Raw genomic sequence first — 21,547 nt, 5'->3', positions numbered from 1 at the left:
CGCAGCCAGGCCAGTGATTGAGTGTAAGTTCTCTCTCTCTGTGAGTCCCGGGGGCGGAGGGTATACTCGGAATCACTATATACAGCGGCTCATACTCACTGTGTGCTCCGGGTTATACCGGGGGAGAGCGGGAATACCGGACAGCGAGCTCCTAGTGTGAGCCGGGACCCACACACAGTCCGTGGGACCCCAGTGCGAAACTGAGCAATGTGGCCCGCCACCCCATACACAGAGACACAGTCCGTGGGACCCTAGTGCGAAACTGAGCAATGTGGCCCGCCACCCCATACACAGAGACAGACACAGAGACACAGAATAATAATAGACACAGACAGACAGACACAGAGACAGACCCACACACAGTCCGTGGGACCCCAGTGCGAAACTGAGCAATGTGGCCCGCCACCCCATACACAGAGACAGACAGAGAGACACACAGACAGAGACAAACACAGAGACACAGTCCGTGGGACCCCAGTGCGAAACTGAGCAATGTGGCCCGCCACCACATACACAGAGACACAGTCCGTGGGACCCTAGTGCGAAACTGAGCAATGTGGCCCGCCACCACATACACAGAGACAGACACAGAGACACAGAATAATAATAGACACAGACAGACAGACACAGAGACAGACCCACACACAGTCCGTGGGACCCCAGTGCGAAACTGAGCAATGTGGCCCGCCACCCCATACACAGAGACAGACAGAGAGACACACAGACAGAGACAAACACAGAGACACAGTCCGTGGGACCCCAGTGCGAAACTGAGCAATGTGGCCCGCCACCCCATGCACAGAGACAGACAGAGACACAGTCCGTGGGACCCCAGTGCGAAACTGAGCAATGTGGCCCGCCACCACATACACAGAGACAGACAGAGAGACAGACACACAGGCAGAGACAGACACAGTCTGTGGGACCCCAGTGCGAAACTGAGCAATGTGGCCCGCCACCACATACACAGAGAGACAGACACAGAGACACAGTCCGTGGGACCTTAGTGCGGAACTGAGCAATGTGGCCCGCCACCACAGACACAGAATAATAATAGACACACACAGACAGACACAGACCCACACACAGTCCGTGGGACCCCAGTGCGAAACTGAGCAATGTGGCCCGCCACCCCATACACAGAGACAGACACAGAGACACAGTCCGTGGGACCCCAGTGCGAAACTGAGCAATGTGGCCCGCCACCCTATACACAGAGACAGACACAGAGACACAGAATAATAATAATAATAGACACAGACAGACAGACACAGAGACAGACCCACACACAGTCCGTGGGACCCAGTGCGAAACTGAGCAATGTGGCCCGCCACCCCATACAGACAGACACAGAGACAGACAGACACAGAGACAGACAGACACAGAGACAGACAGACACAGAGACAGACAGACACAGAGACAGACAGACACAGAGACAGACAGACACAGAGACAGACAGACACAGAGACAGACAGACACAGAGACAGACAGACACAGAGACAGACAGACACAGAGACAGACAGACACAGAGACAGACAGACACAGAGACAGACAGACACAGAGACAGACACAGAGACAGACAGACACAGAGACAGACAGACACAGAGACAGACAGACACAGAGACAGACAGACACAGAGACAGACAGACACAGAGACAGACAGACACAGAGACAGACAGACACAGAGACAGACAGACACAGAGACAGACAGACACAGAGACAGACAGACACAGAGACAGACAGACACAGAGACAGACAGACACAGAGACAGACAGACACAGAGACAGACAGACACAGAGACAGACAGACACAGAGACAGACAGACACAGAGACAGACAGACACAGAGACAGACAGACACAGAGACAGACAGACACAGAGACAGACAGACACAGAGACAGACAGACACAGAGACAGACAGACACAGAGACAGACAGACACAGAGACAGACAGACACAGAGACAGACAGACACAGAGACAGACAGACACAGAGACAGACAGAGACAGACAGACACAGAGACAGACAGACACAGAGACAGACACAGAGACAGACACAGAGACAGAGACAGAGACAGAGACAGAGACAGAGACAGAGACAGAGACAGAGACAGAGACAGACACAGACACAGACACAGAGACAGAGACAGACACAGAGACAGACACAGAGACAGACACAGACACAGAGACAGACACAGAGACAGACACAGAGACAGACACAGAGACAGACACAGAGACAGACACAGAGACAGACACAGAGACAGACACAGAGACAGACACAGAGACAGACACAGAGACAGACAGACACAGAGACAGACAGACACAGAGACAGACAGACACAGAGACAGACAGACACAGAGACAGACAGACACAGAGACAGACAGACACAGAGACAGACAGACACAGAGACAGACAGACACAGAGACAGACAGACACAGACAGACACAGACAGACAGACACAGAGACAGACACAGAGACAGACACAGACACAGACAGACACAGACAGACAGACAGACAGACAGACACAGACAGACACAGACAGACAGACAGACAGACACAGACAGACAGACACAGACAGACAGACACAGACAGACAGACAGACAGACACAGACAGACACAGACAGACAGACAGACACAGACAGACACAGACAGACACAGACAGACACAGACAGACACAGACAGACACAGACAGACACAGACAGACACAGACAGACACAGACAGACAGACACAGACAGACAGACAGACACAGACAGACAGACACAGACAGACAGACAGACACAGACAGACACAGACAGACACAGACAGACACAGACAGACACAGACAGACACAGACAGACACAGACAGACACAGACAGACACAGACAGACAGACACAGACACAGACAGACACAGACAGACACAGACAGACACAGACAGACAGACACAGACACAGACAGACACAGACAGACACAGACAGACACAGACAGACAGACACAGACAGACACAGACAGACAGACACAGACAGACAGACACAGACAGACAGACACAGACAGACAGACACACACAGACAGACACACACAGACAGACAGACACAGACAGACACACACAGACAGACACACACACAGACAGACACACACAGACAGACAGACACACACACAGACAGACAGACACACACAGACAGACAGACACACACACAGACAGACACACACAGACAGACACACACACAGACAGACACACACACAGACAGACACACAGACAGACAGACACACAGACAGACACACACACACAGACACACAGACAGACACACACACACAGACAGACACACTCTGAAACTGCTATGTTTATAAAAAAAAAAATGGGCTAACTCTAGCTGGACCTGGCACCCAGACCACTTCATTAAGCTGAAGTGGTCTGGGTGCCTAGAGTGGTCCTTTAAAACAAGATTTTGTTTTAAAATTAAAGCAGGAGGAAGGGTACACGCATACACAAGGGTAAATAATTGTAACATTCCTAAATATCATTCTAAAATAATTTCAGAATGCAGTACAAAACTCATCATTAGAAAGACGTAATGTAGATGGAAGATTAGTAGTTAAGGTGGTTTAACAGAGGGCATTTGGTTAGTTCAGGGTGCTTGGGTGCTGATCACTAATATTAAAAAAAGAAGAAAATTATAATTTATGTTCCCAAATTCAACTTATCAAAGAGGAAGACAGAAAAGTTTACTCACTAAACCGCGAATTATGGTGAAATGAAAACTAAGTTGTTAAATGTAGGTAAAAAAAACCTTGTTGGGGGAGGGGGTTTGTAAAACACTGTTCTACAGTAACTCTGAAATTAAATATCTCTCACAGTAAAACCTCATAATGTTGAATTCCAGATTTGCAGAGGAATGAACTGAAGTTTTACCTGTTTTTCTCGAAATAAAGTAGCATGCACCCAGGACACGTGTTTTGTCCTCAGTGAACGTGATGAAAACCTGCTAGTCCAGTAACTGTATTTGTTTTTGTTACACATAATGGTTAGCCAAGGTGCTGAGCATATAGATCTCGGCCATCTTTGATTATCGCAGTCTCATAGACAGCAACTGCAGGTGATATAAATCTCTATAGTCTACCATGAAAATTCAACATATTTCAATGCTTACAAGGTACATTTGTCACTATCCACCCATACCACTCTATGTGCATGTGGCTTGCTTCAGTTAGTGAAAGAGTTAAAAATCACTGTCTAAACTAGACCCAACATAATGATAAAGATTCCACTTTAACACCACCCACACAAATCCCAGGTGGCCATGGCGACTAGAAATTTTGCTAGCGAGCATTGATCTTACTGCTGCTCCTCTCTACTTCCTCGCGCTGTATAGTGATGCCGGGAGCCGGAATATGATGTCATTCCGGCCCCGGCATCACAACAGACAGTGCGAGGGAGCAGAGAGGAGCTGCAGGTAGATTACTGCTCCCTCAAACACAGCCCCACTGAATCCCAAAAGTAGGGAGGCTGGGTGGATTAAAATAAAAAATGTGTGTGTGTGTGTTCGTGTATGTTTGCCTCTTTCAGTGTGTGTCTGTTTAAGTACCTGCCCTCCTCCGATCACATGAGAAGTGTTTTTACTTACCTTTTTTCCAACGCTGTGCCGGTTTTGCCGCGGCTTGTCTCGCCTCCATAGTTGAGATCATCAATCTTTATGATCTCCGCTAAACCAATGCTTTCCCATAGGAAAGCATTGGGAGGACATTGCACATGTTTTCTATGGGTAAGATTCAGCGCCTCCATGCAGAGCACTGACACAGGACTCTCTAGTGGCCATCTGAGTGACTGTCACTAGAGGTCTTAGTAAGCAGCAATGTAAACACTGTCTTTTCTCTGAAAAAAAACTACAAGGACAGGCTATAGGCACCAGAACCACTACATTAATGTAGTGGTTCTGGTGACTATAGTGTCCCTTTTAAAAAACAAAAAAACAGCTGGCTCCTAAGTTTTTAGCTGGTTTTTAGATTACAAATGTGTCAAGCCGTGTTCTAGTATACAGGTAATACTCAAACAATTTGGATATCGTGCAAAAGTTAATTTATTTCAGTAATGCAACGTAAAAGGGGAAACTGATATATAAGATAGATGCATTACATGCAAAGCAAGATAGTTCAAGCCGTGATTTGGCATAAGTGCGATGATTATGGCTTACAGCTCATGAAAAGTCAAATCCACAATCTTAGTAAATTAGAATAATACATGCAATCAATAAAACAAGGAGTGTACATAGAACAATATCGGACCTCTGAAAAGTATAAGCATGCATATGGACTCAGTACTTGGTTTGGGCCCATTTTGCAGCAATTACTGCCTCAATGCGGCATGGCATGGAAGCTATCAGCCTGTGGCACTGGAAGACCAGGATGCTTCAATAGCGGCCTTCAGCTCTTCTGCATTGTTCGGTCTCATGTCTCTCATCTTTCTCTTGGCAATGCCCCATAGATTCTCTATGGGGTTCAGGTCAGGCGAGTTTGGTGGCCTATCAAGCACAGTAATCCCACGGCCATTGAACCAGGCTTTCGTGCTTTTGGCAGTGTGGGCAGGTGCCAAGTCCTGCAGGAAAATGAAGTCAGCATCCCCATAAAGCTCGCCATCGGAAGGAAGCATGAAGTGCTCCAAAATCTCCTGGTAGACGGCTGTGTTGACCCTGGACTTAATGAAGCACAGTGGACCAACACCAGCAGATGACATGGCTCCCCAAATCAACACAGACTGTGGAAACCTCCTTGGTTTCCAAATGAGATGCAAAAGTTGCTCTCATCAGAAAAGAGGACTTTGGACCACTGAGCAACAGACCAGGTCTGTTTTTCTTTAGCCCAGGTAAGACGCTTCTGACGTTGTTTGTTGTTCAAGAGCGGCTTGACAAGAGGAATACGACATCTGAAGCCCATGTCCAGGATCCGTCTGTGTGTGGTGGCTCTTGATGCACTGACTCCAGCCTCAGTCCACTCCTTGTGAAAGTCCACAACACTTTTGAATGGCCTTTTCCTGACAATCCTCTCCAGGCTGCAGTCATCCCTGCTGCTTGTGCACCTTTTTCTTCCACACAACATTCTCTTAATGTGCTTTGATACAGCACTTTGGGAACATCCAACTTCCTTCGCAATTACCTTTTGAGGCTTTCCCTCCTTATGGAGGGTGTCAATGATGGTTTTCTGCACAACTGTCAGGTCAGCAGTCTTCCCCATGATTGTGATTCATACTGAACCAGACTGAGAGACCATTTAAAGGCTCAGAAACCCTTTGCAGGTGTTATGGCTTACTTAGCTGATTAGAGTGGGACACTGTGAGCCTAGAATATGGCACCTTTTCACAATATTCTAATTTACTGAGATTGTGGATTTGGGGTTCTCATGAGCTGTAAGCCATAATCATCGCACTTATGACAAATCACGGCTTGAACTATCTTGCTTTGCATGTAATGCGTCTTTCTCATATATTAGTTTCCCCTTTTACGTTGCATTACTGAAATAAATTAACTTTTGCACGATATCCAAATTGTTTGAGTATTACCTGTATACTAGAACACGGCTTGACACATTTGTAATCTAAAAACCAGCTAAAAACTTAGGAGCCAGCTGTTTTTTTGTTTTTTAAAAGGGACACTATAGTCACCAGAACCACTACATTAATGTAGTTGTTCTGGTGCCTATAGCCTGTCCTTGTAGTTTTTTTTCAGAGAAAAGACAGTGTTTACATTGCTGCTTACTAAGACCTCTAGTGACAGTCACTCAGATGGCCACTAGAGAGTCCTGTGTCAGTGCTCTGCATGGAGGCGCTGAATCTTACCCATAGAAAACATGTGCAATGTCTATGTCTTCAGTAACGTCATTCTCAAGTGATTTCCTGTCTATTGTTTTGTTTATATTCTGCTCTTTTATAATGATAGATATGCATTATACAATGACACAATAAAACCTGTGTTAGTCCATCCATTTTGGTTTTATTTCATTTGTATGAAGGGGTTAGTAATGGGGATACAATTGTATGTTCCTTATACTAGACCGGCCTACTCACTAAAGTGTAAATTGTAATAATTGCAAAGTGTATTTTTTTTTGTTGCTAAAATAGCTTAATTAGAAACCTAGCTGGCCTGTTTGTTTTTTGTTCAATTCCCTGTGAATTCCTGACAATCCACAGTTTAGTGAGTAACCCGGAGATGATCGTTTCTGTTTTAGAAGCAGTCTTTTCGCTGTGTTTAAAATTCTCTGCCACTAACACTGTTAAATATAATTTTTCAATGATCTTTTGCAGATTTCAGCGTTTTTTTTCCCAGAACCTAAAATGTACAGATATAAGATCACACTAAAGGACCGTCAACAGCTGTATAAGCTGATCTGCAGCCAGTTGCTGTATGATGGATATATCAACATTGCCAATGGACTCATAAATGAGATGAAGCTCCATTCCGTGTGTGCACCTTCCGAGCAGTTACTTCACCTCATTAAAGTTGGTAAGGGTCAAATGCATAGAGTGCAATTTGCTTCTTCTAGTTTGTGTATCAAGAATCGGACCTTGTTAACCAGTAGAACAGATACCTAAAAGGCACTTTTCTGATTATAACATTATTGTTTAAAGTGGAACTGTCACTACTCCGAACACATTGTTTAAAAGATATTTGAGTGTTTTTGTTAGTTTTCAGAGATTGCTGTAGTGCCCGTGTTATTGAGTGCAACTTAATGAACAGCTTTGTAACAGGGCTATATGCTAATCTGTTTGATTTTATGTCAGGTATGGAGAATGATGACAGCGCTGTTCAATACGCCATTGGTCGCTCGGACACTGTGGCTCCTGGCACCGGCATTGACCTTGAATTTGATGCAGACGTGCAGACCATGTCTCCTGAGGCTTCTGAATACGAAACTTGCTATGTCACCTCCCATAAAGGGCCATGCCGGGTGGCTACTTACAGCAGAGACGGGCAACTCATTGCAACCGGCTCGGCAGATGCTTCTATAAAGATCCTTGACACCGAGCGCATGTTGGCTAAAAGTGCTATGCCAATTGAGGTAAAAGGCAAAGTTTTAGAGAGAACCTAATTCTGTCTGTCATACCAGTCATGCAAAAATGATATGGTGTGATTCACATTTTGTCTGTATGTTGGCAGCAAATGAATAGATAAATTCCCCCTACCTCATAAATTTTATTTTTGTTATTTTATAAAAACTCCCAATGTTGCTCCCAGGAAAACGTGTCTCTTTCCAGAATCCTAAGGGCAGTGTTCCCCAATTCCAAGTGAGCAAATGTAGAATGCTCCACTCGTCAAGTGCCTGAGAATTTATTTGTGTTAAGTTTCCTTTTAAAGGAACACAGACTGTTTGGAGAGGAAGCGCCATTTAAATCTTGCAACTCTTCAGCTGCAAGATGACTTAGTTGAGTTCACAATCTTCAGATCACTTACAGCTCAAAATGTAAAAAAATAAACAGTTTGAAATTTTTACAGGCTACATAAAATCACTTTACTCAGAGATTAGGGTTTGTTTGCACGATGTGGCCATAGCAAGTTAAGCCCACCACTATGTCGAAGTAGCTCAACATTGGTGGATTATAAACTCATTTTTATTAGAGAAAAAAGTCTTCTGTCAGCCAGTTCTGAGGGACTGCTTTCTCCGACACGCTTATAGTGTTAGAAAGGTAACTAAATGAGAATAAATACAAAGCCATCACAATACATTTATTGGCTAACAAAAGATCCTTATTTTGAAACCTTTCAGAACATTAAGGCATGTTTGTTGGATAAAGCTCAGACCTAGGAAAAAATAAAAAATACAGACAAATAACATTAGTAAGAAACAGTTTGTGATGGAAAATAATTAGTTTCACGGAACTGGATTTAATCATTTTCACCCTACAATCAAACTCAATCTTAACCACTGGTATTGTATTCTCCTAAAATAGACGCAGATTATGGAAGCTGTCCTTTGAGATAGATAGATATGTACCGTATATATCTATATCTAACAGTTGAACCTATTATTTTGGTTATATTGTTGAGAGGATTAGAAAATACAAATATTGTAGATTTGACATGATAGTGTGACACATGCAAATCAGTTTTGTCTGTTTGAACGTATCTACTATGAATTGTACAAAATCAACTTTGTTAAAAAGTCCAAGTTGCTAGAATTCCCTTCCTTATAGGTGCTGTGCCAAGCTTTGCTGTCACTAACCTTGATCGTGTTGTATGTTTTGTGTGAGCTCAGACGGTTACATCACTGCTGTATGCTGCTGTGCTTATCGTACCTCAGGACTGTCCCCCAGCTCCTTCATTTTTGCTAATTGAAGCGCAGTTGTCTAAAAACCTCTTTCAATCTGTCATTAGGTCATGATGAATGAGACTGCCCAGCAGAACATGGAGAATCATCCTGTCATCCGCACTCTCTACGATCACGTTGATGAGGTCACCTGTCTGGCTTTCCACCCAACAGAACAGATCCTGGCCTCCGGCTCTAAAGACTACACCCTGAAGCTATTTGACTACTCAAAGCCGTCAGCCAAAAGAGCCTTTAAATACATCCAGGTTAGAGTCCCATCGAACACTCATCAACCCACCTATATGCTGTTTGCTCTTTTTTTTTTCCGATGTAGCATTTGGTTTATGTTTTTAGTACTATAATACTATGCTGTATGTTTAGCTTGAAGACTGAATGTTTCAGCCATAATATCTGTGTAGTCAGGCCTATTTCTCTTCTGTGCCAACTCCGTGGTCCGTTAGTTCCCAATTCATGCCCTTTTCCAAAGTGCATCTATAAAACACTCTAATTTCTTGTTTTTGTTATACAGCATCAGTCTCTCACATGTAAGCAAGTAACCACACATTCTTCATTCCTACGCACTTCTATATCCTGTTTAAATATATATATATTCTCCCTAATTATTTCAAGGAACACTACAATGTTAGGAATATAAAAATGTATTCCTAACACCGTAAGCCTGGAGGGGCAGTTTCGGTACAGGGCTCCCTCAGATTGCAGTGAAAAGGTAATTTTACTCTTCCTGTTCCCTCGCTGTGCCGGTCTCGCCATGGCTGGCTCTGCCTCTATTGCTGAGATTATCAGTCTTTATGATCTCAGCCAATCCAATGCTTTCCCTTAGGAAAGCATTGGGAGGCTATTACACATGCATGGCTAGATGCGCCAATCCTCATCTCCTCATAGAGATGCATTGAATCAATGCATCTAATCAGCAACCATGTGGAGTGTGGGTTCTACCGGGATAACATAGAATCTCGTACATATACAATGTCATTCCACTACATCACGTTCCAGTCTCCTCATCTCTCGCTTATTAAACCTCTTGGCAGTGACTGAAATTTCTCTCTCTGACACGGCTAGTCCTGCCTCCATATCTTATGGTGGATTCTACGTATCCCACTGTTATGATTGGAGTGGTGGTGGTGTCGGCTTTTTGTTCTCCCCTCATTGCTCATTCCAACCTTTGCTCCCTCGTCCTTCTCTCTCCTGTTGAAGTCCACTTCATCCGTCTCTTCAGTCCTCTCTCAGCCAATATTGTCATTATCTACTGTCCCCCTTCTTCTCTGCTCTTTCTTGATAATTTTTCTGCTTGGCTCCCTTGCCTCTGTCCCCTCTGATATTCCTTCCCTTACCTCTGAACAATTCAATAGTCTCTCTATTTCTATCTATGACCTCCTCATACACAGTGGACTAACTCCCCTACACACACAGCCGACAGTACCCTTGGCTTTGTCTTTGTTCTGTTTCTAACTTTATAGCAGAATATGTTAGCGCTATATAAATGCCTATAATAATAATTTTAAGCTAATAGCAACTGCCCTTCTTTTTTATTATTTTTTTTTCAAGTTTTTTCATGAAGGAAAGAAATGGCATAGGCTGCGCAAGCTTTTTATAATGTCTGGTTTTCCTGCCCGTTTTGTGTACATGGTAGTAGAGGTCCGCCAATGCTCAATGCATACCCTCCGCACCGATCTAGACAAGACCCTATCCTGACTATGTCAGCTGTACAAAGCAATCTGAAGAGATTCGGGAAGATTGACAGTGTAACCTGCAGAAAAATCTGATCTTGGCACCTCAGTTAGCACCTCTTGAATTGCCCTTTCAAACCAGAGCCTGGACATGCAGACATGTGTGGTTGACTGGTTTATTTTGACGCAAGAGGCCAGTCTCCCTGCACTAATTCTAATATGTGCAACTAGGGATTGACTTTGCACTTCGTTGTACAAGACCTTCACAGCATGTGAAAACGAGTCTATCTCAGAACGAGATCTGAGGAGAGATGTAGCCGATTGAGGGGTATTTGGGAAGCTCAAGAGCTTGTTCTCTACTCAAAGTGGCTACTAGTCCGGTTTATTTGCTCATTTTGTCTATTGATTTCCAGTAACTCATTTCATCTTGGCTTGCCTATTGTAGACATTGCTGAAATATGAATTAATCACCTGCTTTATTAAAGAGAAGGAGTAACATAAACCTTTTCCACATATAATTAGAATAGCACACACTCTGTTTAGAATGATTTTTGGGAGGTTTACTTTTCTTGTATATTTGTCTCGGCAGCTAGCTGATATACTGCTTTTGTAAATGAAGCAAATACTAACTGGCTATAGAACCTTCATTCCGAGTTTCACAATTGCTTTTTATTTTTGTTTGTCCAGTAAGGGCTCCTGTTGGTGTGAAAGCTGAATTATACTAACAGTAATTGCAAATGTCCATCGGTGAAATCATGAAATATGTTTTCTGTAATGCTCTATACATAGCGGCGTTATTGCCAAATGTTATCGTAGTATTTCTGTGTTTGTACATTAGAACAAAAGCGATGACAAATGCAAATGGTTTTCTCCCGTTGTGATCTTTTTAATCTATTTTTATTGTCTCCGTTCTGTTTTTACTTCGTTAATAGCAACACAAATTCTGAAACTAATCAGATTCCATTTATAAACTCGTGTTGGTTGTTGCTTTCTCCAGTTGCTTCTAGTTTTTTTTTTCCTATGCAAGTAGATAGGTAGTTAATGTTGTAACCGCCATCATTTCTTTATAATTAAAATGATTATGATTTTGTCCCATTCTCCAGGAAGCAGAAATGTTACGTTCAATTTCATTCCACCCGTCTGGCGATTTCATTATTGTCGGGACACAACATCCAACTCTCCGACTCTATGACATCAACACCTTCCAGTGCTTTGTGTCCTGTAACCCGCAGGACCAGCACACCGACGCTATTTGTTCCGTTAATTATAACAGCAGTGCCAACACATACGTTACCTGCAGCAAGGATGGCAGCATCAAACTATGGGATGGTGTTTCAAACCGATGTATCACCACCTACGAGAAAGCTCATGATGGAGCCGAGGTGTGCTCAGCCATTTTCTCCAAGAATTCCAAGTACATTCTGTCCAGCGGCAAAGACTCTGTGGCCAAGCTTTGGGAGATCTCTACTGGAAGGATGCTGGTCCAATACACAGGTACATTCTGAAAATTAATTGCACTTTAAAGTAAACTCTCATGTCTGCTTGAAATTCTATTATACCTTTTGCTAGCAAATGTATAGATTGGGAGAAAAACCCATTCAAAACCAGTTTTGTTAGTATTTTTGTTTGTTTTGGTTTTCTCCCATCTGTCTCTCAATGTCGGGGGAACCCAAGAAAAAGGGAGAGCTCTTCGCCCAAAGCAACCACAGAGCATGTGCTGTAGTTGCTATGGTTACTACCTAGCTGACGCTGCTAGCGCTGGCTAAGGAGTATAACGTTACTCTGTTTATACCGGCGTGCTGGCAACACAGCCAGCGTGTCTGCGTCTTGGAAGAGGTTTGCCCTGCTTGGGGAAAAAGGAGCTAAGCAGGAGCGCGGGCATATTGGAGGTGGGTGTTACAGAATTGGAACACACACCTAAGTAAGGAGATCGCGGCAGTAAGGGGTAACCGTTTCCATTCAAAATTACTCGGACTCAAGAAAATAAATATTCCCAGCAGATCATTTTTTTTTTTTTTTTGATCCTCCCCTAATACAGGACGTGTAGCTAATTACTGCTGATAGGAAATCTGACTGTGTAAATATATCTCTTACAGCATGTGATGGCTATTTCCATGTTTGAGCTGATTGACTCACTGTGCAGGGAGGGAGGAATGTAGTGTTTGAATTGCATAATAGTAATGAATTCTCCCTGCACCGTAAGGAACAACTCAGACATTTTCCGGATCCACCATTTTAACTTTAAAGGACCACTATAGGCACCCAGACCACTTCAGCTCAATGAAGTGGTCTGGGTGCCAGGTCCATCTAGGGTTAACCCTGCAGCTGTAAACATAGCAGTTTCCGAAAAACTGCTATGTTTACCTTAGGGTTAATCCAGCCTCTGGTGGCTGTCTCACTGACGGCCGCTAGAGGTGTTTCTGCGCTTCTCACTGAAAAATCACAGTGAGAAGACGCTGGACGTCCATAGGAAAGCATTGAGAAATGCTTTCCTATGGACTGTTTCAATGCTGCGCATTCGGATCTGACGTCGGCAGAGGGAGAGTTGCCTGGAGCTGGAGAAAGGTAAGTGTTTAACACCTTCAGCCCAGCGGGAGTGGGACCCTGAGGGTGGGGGGATCTAAAGACACTATAGTGCTAGGAAAACAAGTTTGTTTTCTGGCACTATAGTGGTCCTTTAAGTTTTGCCAGTCTCACTCTTAGGATGAGTGGAACTGTGTCAAATGTGCATCACAGCTATACTGCGGATTCTCATGTTTGTTGTTTAGTGAACATGACTGCAGCAATCGGCTTGGCTGCAGACTGTGCATGCGCACACCTCCCCTCTCTCCGTACTAGAGACAAGTTGTGGTGCTGCCATGGTAAAGGTTGACCTGGAGTGCAGGCGCTATTGGGTATCTTACTGAAGATTATCTCTGTGTTTCATTGACATTGCTGGTTTCAGCTCTCCTCTTTTGTCCTTTACTTCTTTTGATATGTCGTTTATTTGCTTGTGCGATATGGTATTTCTAATGTTCTTAGCCAGCATTTATTTCCGATTTACATAAAGTACCAGCCATTACTTTGTGTGCACTTTGATAGACTTAGTGCTTGTTCTCTCATACATTCCCATTCCTTGCTGTGGTAGATATGGATTCTTCAGTAACTGCTATATAAAAAAAACTAAAAGGTTTATAGAGGCCCTCTGCTTTAAGTATCTAATTACCAGATGTCCGTAGCCGCTGTTGCAAATTCTGTCACTATTTGAAGGTCACTGGTGAAGACCAAACGCTCTTGATTGACCTCAGAATCAAAGAATTTTACAAGGTCAGCTAAATGCTGCTGGAAGATCGTTCAACATTCACCAGTCAGAGGAGGTTGTGTGACACTGGCCCACGTTAAAGAATGACAGGAAAGGAACAAAGAGAAAATTAGTCTGGGTTGAATAATATAGCAAATTGGTATGTGGCAAAATCAAGTCAGTGTTGTGGTTCTCTCTGTGAAACGTGGTGGGACTTTGCTGGATAGTGATGCATAACTTGCAGAATGTGAGTAAATTGGTATTGAGGGCCCAGCCGTGCCTTTATAGTGGGCAAATGATACAAATCCAACCAAAGCCTCTTCTTTGCTTCCTCAATTAAAGGGTTACTCCAACGTAAAACACTTCTTTTGGTTTTACTAACCCGTGCTGGCACATGCACACTGCACATAGGTACTCTTAAAACCATGACTACTTCAAGACACTGACATTGTCATGCTGTTTGGAGTAACCCTTTGATGTGCTAATCTAAATCTTGCTATATAACAGGCATAGGCAACCTTCGGCACTCCAGATGTTTTGGACTACACCTCCAATGATGCTCTGCTAGCATTATGGGTGTAAGAGCATTATGGTGGATGTAGTCTACAACATCTGGAGTGCCGAAGGTTGCCTATCCCTGCTATATAACTTGATCTTTTTGTTACAGTTAATAGTTATACCAGGTTATTACCACTTTAGGCCAGAAGGTGGCAGTGCAAGTTTATCAGATGTAAAATAGCGAGGCAGGTGAACGGCATTTAAAAATGAACGCAAGTTTTTAAAGACTTTTTACAGCACTATAAAGCAAGCATGTCAACCTCAAAGGCCAACACGTGCCAAATAAACAAGGTTTAAGTTCATGTGGGCCGCAAAAAAACACAAACTTCAGAAAAGTACGATATAAAAATGTTGCCTGACACTGGACGTCCTTACGCCCGTAGGGCTTCACAATAAACAAAAGAGCAAATTTATTTTAAGGAGATGTACATATGTATATAACCAATGTTTCAGTCCAACTAACTTGACATATTAAGAAAAGTTTGGCAATGGGACTGAAATGGTGAATGTATGCTGTTGCACAGCTGTAAAAAACAAAACAAAACCTTGTTGATATTGAAGTCCTATGAGTGTGTTCTTCACTTTGGCTGATGATCTCCGCCAATCCAATGCTTTCCCATATTAAAGCATTGGCAGGCTATTGTGCGTGTGTGGCAAAAAGCTGCACGGCCAATCAGCATCTCCATGGGGAGCGTTCAACGCCTCCATGCAAACCCAATCCAATACACTGCTCCCTCCGCCCATTCTAATACACTGCTCCCTTCTCCCACCACTCTAATACACTGTCTCCTGCTCCCAACTGTCTAATACACTGCCCCACTCACTCCCTCAATTTAATACACTGCCTCGCTCCCTCACCCAATTTAATACTGTCCCCTCTCCCCAATTTAATACATTGACCCCCTACCTCCCCCATATTGATACAGTGCCCCTTCCCTAAAATTAATACAATGCCCAGTCCCTCCCCAATTTAATACACTGCCTCCCTCCCCCCAAATTAATACACTCCCCAATTTAATACATTGGCCTCCTCCCTCCCCCCAAATTAATACACTCCCCTCTCTCCACCAATTTAATACATTGGCCCCCTCCCTCCCCCCAAATTAATACACTCCCCTCTCTCCACCAATTTAATACATTGGCCCCCTCCCTCCCCCAAATTAATACTTTCCACCTCCCCAATTTAACACACTACACGGGAAGGTCCCCTAAGCCCCTCTTTCCTGTCTTATGGCTGGTTGCAACCACAACGCAAAGTGGCCCCAGGGCAGGTGGGTCGCAAGTTTGACATGCTTGCTATAAAGTATGATGTGAGTTCAGTTAGGTCTGTCTACGTATCCCCTACTCCTGAATTTCGTTGTAATGTTGACCTGAAAAGCATAAAAAGTAGTGTTTCTGTTCACATACATGACGTATGAAATTAGTAGTATATTAACTTCCTACAAAAATACATAACATTATACTAAGGTGTTAATTCACCAAACCAGTAATGGGGGAGAATTTACATGTTATTGTACATTTTAGTCTAAAGTGTCCGTGCTGGAGAAATTGTGTTGCAGTAGATTTTTTTTTGTTGTTGCGAGTTTGCTATTTGCTCGCCACTTATCCCCCGTTTCTAGCTTGGCAAACACCAATCATGTCACCATGACTAGTGACAAAAAATGACATCCAGCCCTATTTACAAAGGCAAAACAGAAGCAGTTAGAGTGTGACCCCAAGACACGTTAAACTGCTGATGGTTTAAACCATCAAATGCAGTGTAAACGGAATTCCTACTCATCATTGGAGTATGCAACGTTGACATCATTAAATCACTGCTAAGGAAAATCCCCAGGTTTGAGGAATCTGGAGATAAAATGAGCATTTTTTTTTTCCAGGAGGGGATAGATAATGCTGAGAAATCACAGGGTGTAGTTTGTAAAATACTGACTTTGATGTGGATTCTTTCCATTCCTTTGCTAGCGTGCCCTGGGCCTCAGCCGAGTGAGCATGGCTGCCAGGTAGAACTGCGAGCCATATTTAGCAGCTTTGTTAAGGTTTCCTGAATTCTGTCTTGTATTGTGAATGCACAAACTAAATGCATTATGTAAGAGTCCCGATGGCCTCACTTGATACAGCCATGTCCTCTATATTGCTCCTGTAACTGCGTCACTTGCAAGAAATCTTTTAAAGTCCCCAACATCTCTGCTGCCCTCTTAAGTCTCATTCCTGATGGTTGTACCCCCCATAGGATGTTCTACCTACTTCACAGTTCTGTATCCCGGTTAGATCTCGTAACGGCCTATTCTGTCTCTTTCAATCCCCTCAACTCTTAGCCCTGCCACTCTGTACCCATACTATCCTCCTCCTACTCCCCACCTCTTAATGCATCAGATAATTACCAACAATGTGCATCGGTGGGTTTTGTATAAAATATTAGTAATTCTATGTAGCGTGGTGCATTATCTCTGTTTATATGTAATTGCAGCCATGAGCTAGCGGTGTGAAATACTCAGTAAGCTTGTTTGTTTATCTGTAATGACACGAGACTGAATTACCGGCCATGACATCTAATGTGTGTGAAATCTTAATTCTCCTTCTGTGTGTGTTTGGATGTGTCAGACAGGATGATTAGAGGGTGTCTCTGGGATAGTGGTGCCCCGAGGCCCTTATAAAGAAACCTTTCTAGATTGCTTTTGTCCAGGGGTAGAATGTCCTGGGTCATTCGTGCCACCGCCCCCACATTCTGCAAATTTGGAATAAACCGTTCAAAGAGGACACACTGTTTTCTAACATGACATCAGATGCAGTTTGCTGTGTGATCATGTAGTGGGTAGATTGGGCAGAGAATGCTCATCAAGGAGTTGCCACTGTTTGATGTCTAGAAACCCAGCCTGTCATTTTAGATTACGCGGGTCACTCTGTAAAACATTCCCCTTTCCCCATGGTTTTAGACTTTCACTCTCCTCATTCTCAGGCAGCTATAATCTTGCAGTAAATTATGTGAATTAACGTTCAGCTATATCTCCCTCTAGAATGTAAGCTCATGTGAGCAGATCCTTCAACAAACCTGTGCATCCAACTTGTGTTGCTGCAAATACTTGTCTGTTACTCCACCTATTGTACAGTGCCATGGGATTTGTTGGCGCTTTATAATCATCTGGAGGAGGGGGACGATTAAACAACCAGACTTAAGCAGTACACAAGGGTCACTTCTACCCGTCTCTGATAGATGCTCTATATATAACTGCCCATGTGTCAGATTTGATGCATCTAATGCTTCCTCTTTTTAACATCTGGTATTTTCTGTGTGACCTAAACCACAGGACAAAATACGGATTAATAGACTAGCTGGCTTTAAGGTCACACAGGATTGAATAAAACCAAGCCATGCAAAGTTACCTCTCAGTTTATTAAGTGCCTGTCTTTTTTTCCTAGATGACCTCAGATTGTTTTTATTTACACTCGTCATTATTGCAGAAAATGAATTAACAGTTCACACCGTGTAATACAAAGCGATGGGCATAAGAGCAGTACTCTTCTGATCATATTAACTGCGATACTTGTAGCATATATTAACAGATCTGGATTTAGAAAGTTTTAATGGAACAAAAAAATAAATCAATATCCAGGCACACCTGTGGCTTCTTCTAAAAGGCAGTCTTTTTATTTGAAACAAGGAAGTGGAGACAACGTTTCGGCTCCTCTCTGAGCCTTTTATAAAGGAGTTCTATCACTTTTGTTTCTGTTTATGCAGCCTTAGCCAAACCTCCCTTGGCTGTTACTGATACAACCTGCATGAAAAAAACATGGTTTCAGTTTCAATGAGATGTTAACTTACTTTAAAAGTTTGTATCCTCTGTTCAGTAAGTTCAGTAAATTAAACTTTAATCACGCATGGGGGGCAACTGCAGGGTCTAGCAAGCTATTATTAGAGCAGGAGATACATTCTAAAGTAAACAGACCGTGCAATAAAGGAAGTGCAAATATTAGATGACTCTTTACAGGAAGTGTTGTTTAGGAAGGCTGTGTATGTCACATGCTGGGAGGTGTGACTAGGGCTGTATAAACAGTGATTTAACTCCTAAATGGCAAAGAATTAAGCAGTGAGACTGCAGGGGCGTGATCTTTAGAGCAAAACTGCTTCATTAAGATGAAATTGTATTGTATAAATGCTGCTTCATTAAGATAAATTTGGATCTATATGACTATAGTGTTCTTCTAAAATAAAACTGAGCATCACATGAAAAAAAGGTAAAACAAGTTATGGGTGATATTTAATAAATAGATTGTAAGCTGTTTGAGCAAGGCCTTCTTTACCTCTGTTATATTCCGTATGTTAACTACTTGCTGCTTTATAAATGCTGATAATGGTAATAGTGATTGTCAGAGAAGTTACTGGTCCCCTTTAAGGCATTCAGTGGAGTAATAAAGGTGAACATACAATCTCTGCCCCCTTATGTTGCAGCATTCTTAGACATTTATAGGAAACTTTGAGTAAGAGGAAGTGGAGTTTTTGAAGAAATGCATAGCATTTTCAGTAAATTACTGACTGCCATAAAAACTAGAGACACTGTTTATGGTTGCCCTTTCTAGCTGAGCATCATGGGAAGTGTAGTTCAAACCTGGAATGCCAAGGTTAGCAGTCAGTTATTCTGCCTTTGCTGTGTATTTAGTTAATACCTTTCACAGATCTCCTTTTACTTCTGTTGGTGCAAAAAAGTGGAAACTTAACAAAAAATTAACAAGTCAATCTAAAGTAATTTCTAGCTGTACCACAAAGGTGGACAAAGTGGGCAATCAGATTTCACATCGGATCAACCAATCTTTATTGCTAACTATACTATTACAGCCCTGAATATCCTGGGATTTATTGAGAATGCACCTTTTCTAGGTGGAGGTTAGCATATCTTTATTGTTCTTACGTTAAACAATTCTTTCCTCTGTAGCGCTCTCTTCCTTCACTTTGAATGGATGCCCTGATTGCCATTGCACACTCCTGTTCATGAACCAGATGTCAGAGATATGTTTGTACTGGTCCTATATTTGTATAATGTCTCTTTATCTCTAAAGTAAATACTTGCAACTTTCCAATCCTTTCCTCACAACCATGATCTCCCATTTCCCATAATTGTGAAGCCTTTCTCTGCACTTCTTCCACGTTAGTAATATCCTTTAGGAAAAACTGTGTCCAAAATCGCATCTCATGCATTTGACAATTAAAAAGTTTGATTATACTCTAGTAATACTAAAAGTGAAACGCTGTAAGAGGCACATTTTAATGGATCTCGGGTCTCTCCTTACAGGTGCGGGGCTGAGCGGAAGACAGGTGCACCGAACCCAGGCTGTGTTTAACCACACAGAGGATTATGTATTGCTTCCAGATGAGCGGACCATCAGCCTCTGCTGCTGGGACTCCAGGACTGCCGAACGCCGGAACCTCCTTTCGCTTGGTCACAACAACATAGTTCGCTGCATTGTACACTCCCCCACAAACCCTGGTTTTATGACTTGCAGCGATGACTTCAGAGCCAGGTTCTGGTATCGACGGTCAACTACAGACTGATAGCCTTTCATGTAATTAACTCAAAGGTTCTGCTCACAGAAGAGTAAGCAAGTAAGAAGACGCCAGCTGTAGACTGTGAAATAAGCACCGGTTATACTTGTCAAACATACCAGTGTAAAACCAGTCATTACTTTAGCTCCGCTGTGTACAAGGGGTAATGACTTTCTGTTTCATGAGCATTTATCCTGAATACCCCATAAAATTCAGTCTAGTTTCTCCTACAGAGTAGAAATAAGTTTGGGCCCACGTCAGCCGGCCTTGTTTACTGTCATCGCTCTACCAAAAGTATATCTTTTTTTGGCCTGTCCTGGTGGGACGGGCATAACTAAACCTAATTGGAAATGTTTTAAAATTTGCTTTTCAGAAGTTCACACATATTTGTAATCATTATACTTCCTGTTTAATTTTACTTGTTTAGCCCCAATAATTCTGCAGTTCATTGCACACACTGGGCCGCCATTACTTTATTAGTCTACATTTGAGGGTCGCTGACCACGCTTGGCAATGTAGGTGCATTCTGATTAGATGGAAATACATACATAAACATTGGTTTGTTTTTTACAACCGTAAAAGCCAGTGCAGATCACACAACGCTTACACACGTTTTACATTTCCCGTGTTCCATTTTACATATTGAATGTCGTTTCCAAAATCACTGCCACATTACGCTTAAAATGACTAACTAAAATATAGTGTACTTCTAGAATTCAATGTGTTTCTTTGACAAGAAGACAGATATTCGGTTATTTCATATTCGAGAACAGATTGGTCTCTCAAATTCCCCTCACGCCATTTAGTCGATCTTTTTCCAGTTTTGTAAAATACATAACCTTTGTCACACGAGCCAAAATTTGTACATTGTTTATTTTAACTTGGAATAAAAATGCCTTTTTTGTTTATTTCAGTTGCTAGTTAACACCACAGACTGGTTATTTAACTCGTTCTTTAAAGACGGCGCCCATAACGTGTTACATTACAGTGAGATACTGATCTTTTGGTGTACACAAACACAAACACTAAGATTTGTACAACATACTGTTTGTTCCAATTTTGTGTGCTTTTTTTTTTCTGTCAGATTTGGCATTATTTTTTGTAATCTTTAGATATTTGGGAATTAAACTGTGAACATTTTTAAGCTGCTGTATCTGTTTCGGGTATATTACAGGCCGGATGCACTGAATTTAAACAATTTCTAACATTGTAAAAAGATGT

The 21,547-nt window shown here is 42.6% G+C and overlaps 1 protein-coding gene across 1 annotated transcript; it reads left to right on the top strand.

Annotated features, from left to right (window-relative positions):
- Positions 1-21,371, top strand: CSTF1 (cleavage stimulation factor subunit 1). Its single transcript, XM_063459551.1, has 6 exons — positions 1-23; positions 7,265-7,463; positions 7,742-8,019; positions 9,333-9,530; positions 12,056-12,446; positions 20,076-21,371. Exons 2-6 carry the CDS (start codon positions 7,295-7,297, stop codon positions 20,333-20,335), a joined length of 1,296 nt encoding a protein of 431 aa, XP_063315621.1. The 5' UTR covers positions 1-23; positions 7,265-7,294; the 3' UTR covers positions 20,336-21,371.
- Positions 21,372-21,547: the final 176 nt, after the last annotated feature.

Source organism: Pelobates fuscus, chromosome 6 (genome assembly GCF_036172605.1).
Source record: "Pelobates fuscus isolate aPelFus1 chromosome 6, aPelFus1.pri, whole genome shotgun sequence".
NCBI classification, from domain to species: Eukaryota; Metazoa; Chordata; class Amphibia; order Anura; family Pelobatidae; genus Pelobates; species Pelobates fuscus.
This window is presented reverse-complemented; position numbering and strand designations above follow the sequence as displayed.

Excerpts from the sequence above, each read along its gene's own strand:
- CSTF1 (XM_063459551.1), top strand. The coding sequence starts at position 7,295 with ATGTACAGATATAAGATCACACTAAAGGACCGTCAACAGCTGTATAAG. Across the intron at positions 8,020-9,332 it reads AAAGTGCTATGCCAATTGAG|GTCATGATGAATGAGACTGC; the intron begins GTAAAAGGCAAA and ends ATCTGTCATTAG. Across the intron at positions 12,447-20,075 it reads GATGCTGGTCCAATACACAG|GTGCGGGGCTGAGCGGAAGA; the intron begins GTACATTCTGAA and ends CTCTCCTTACAG.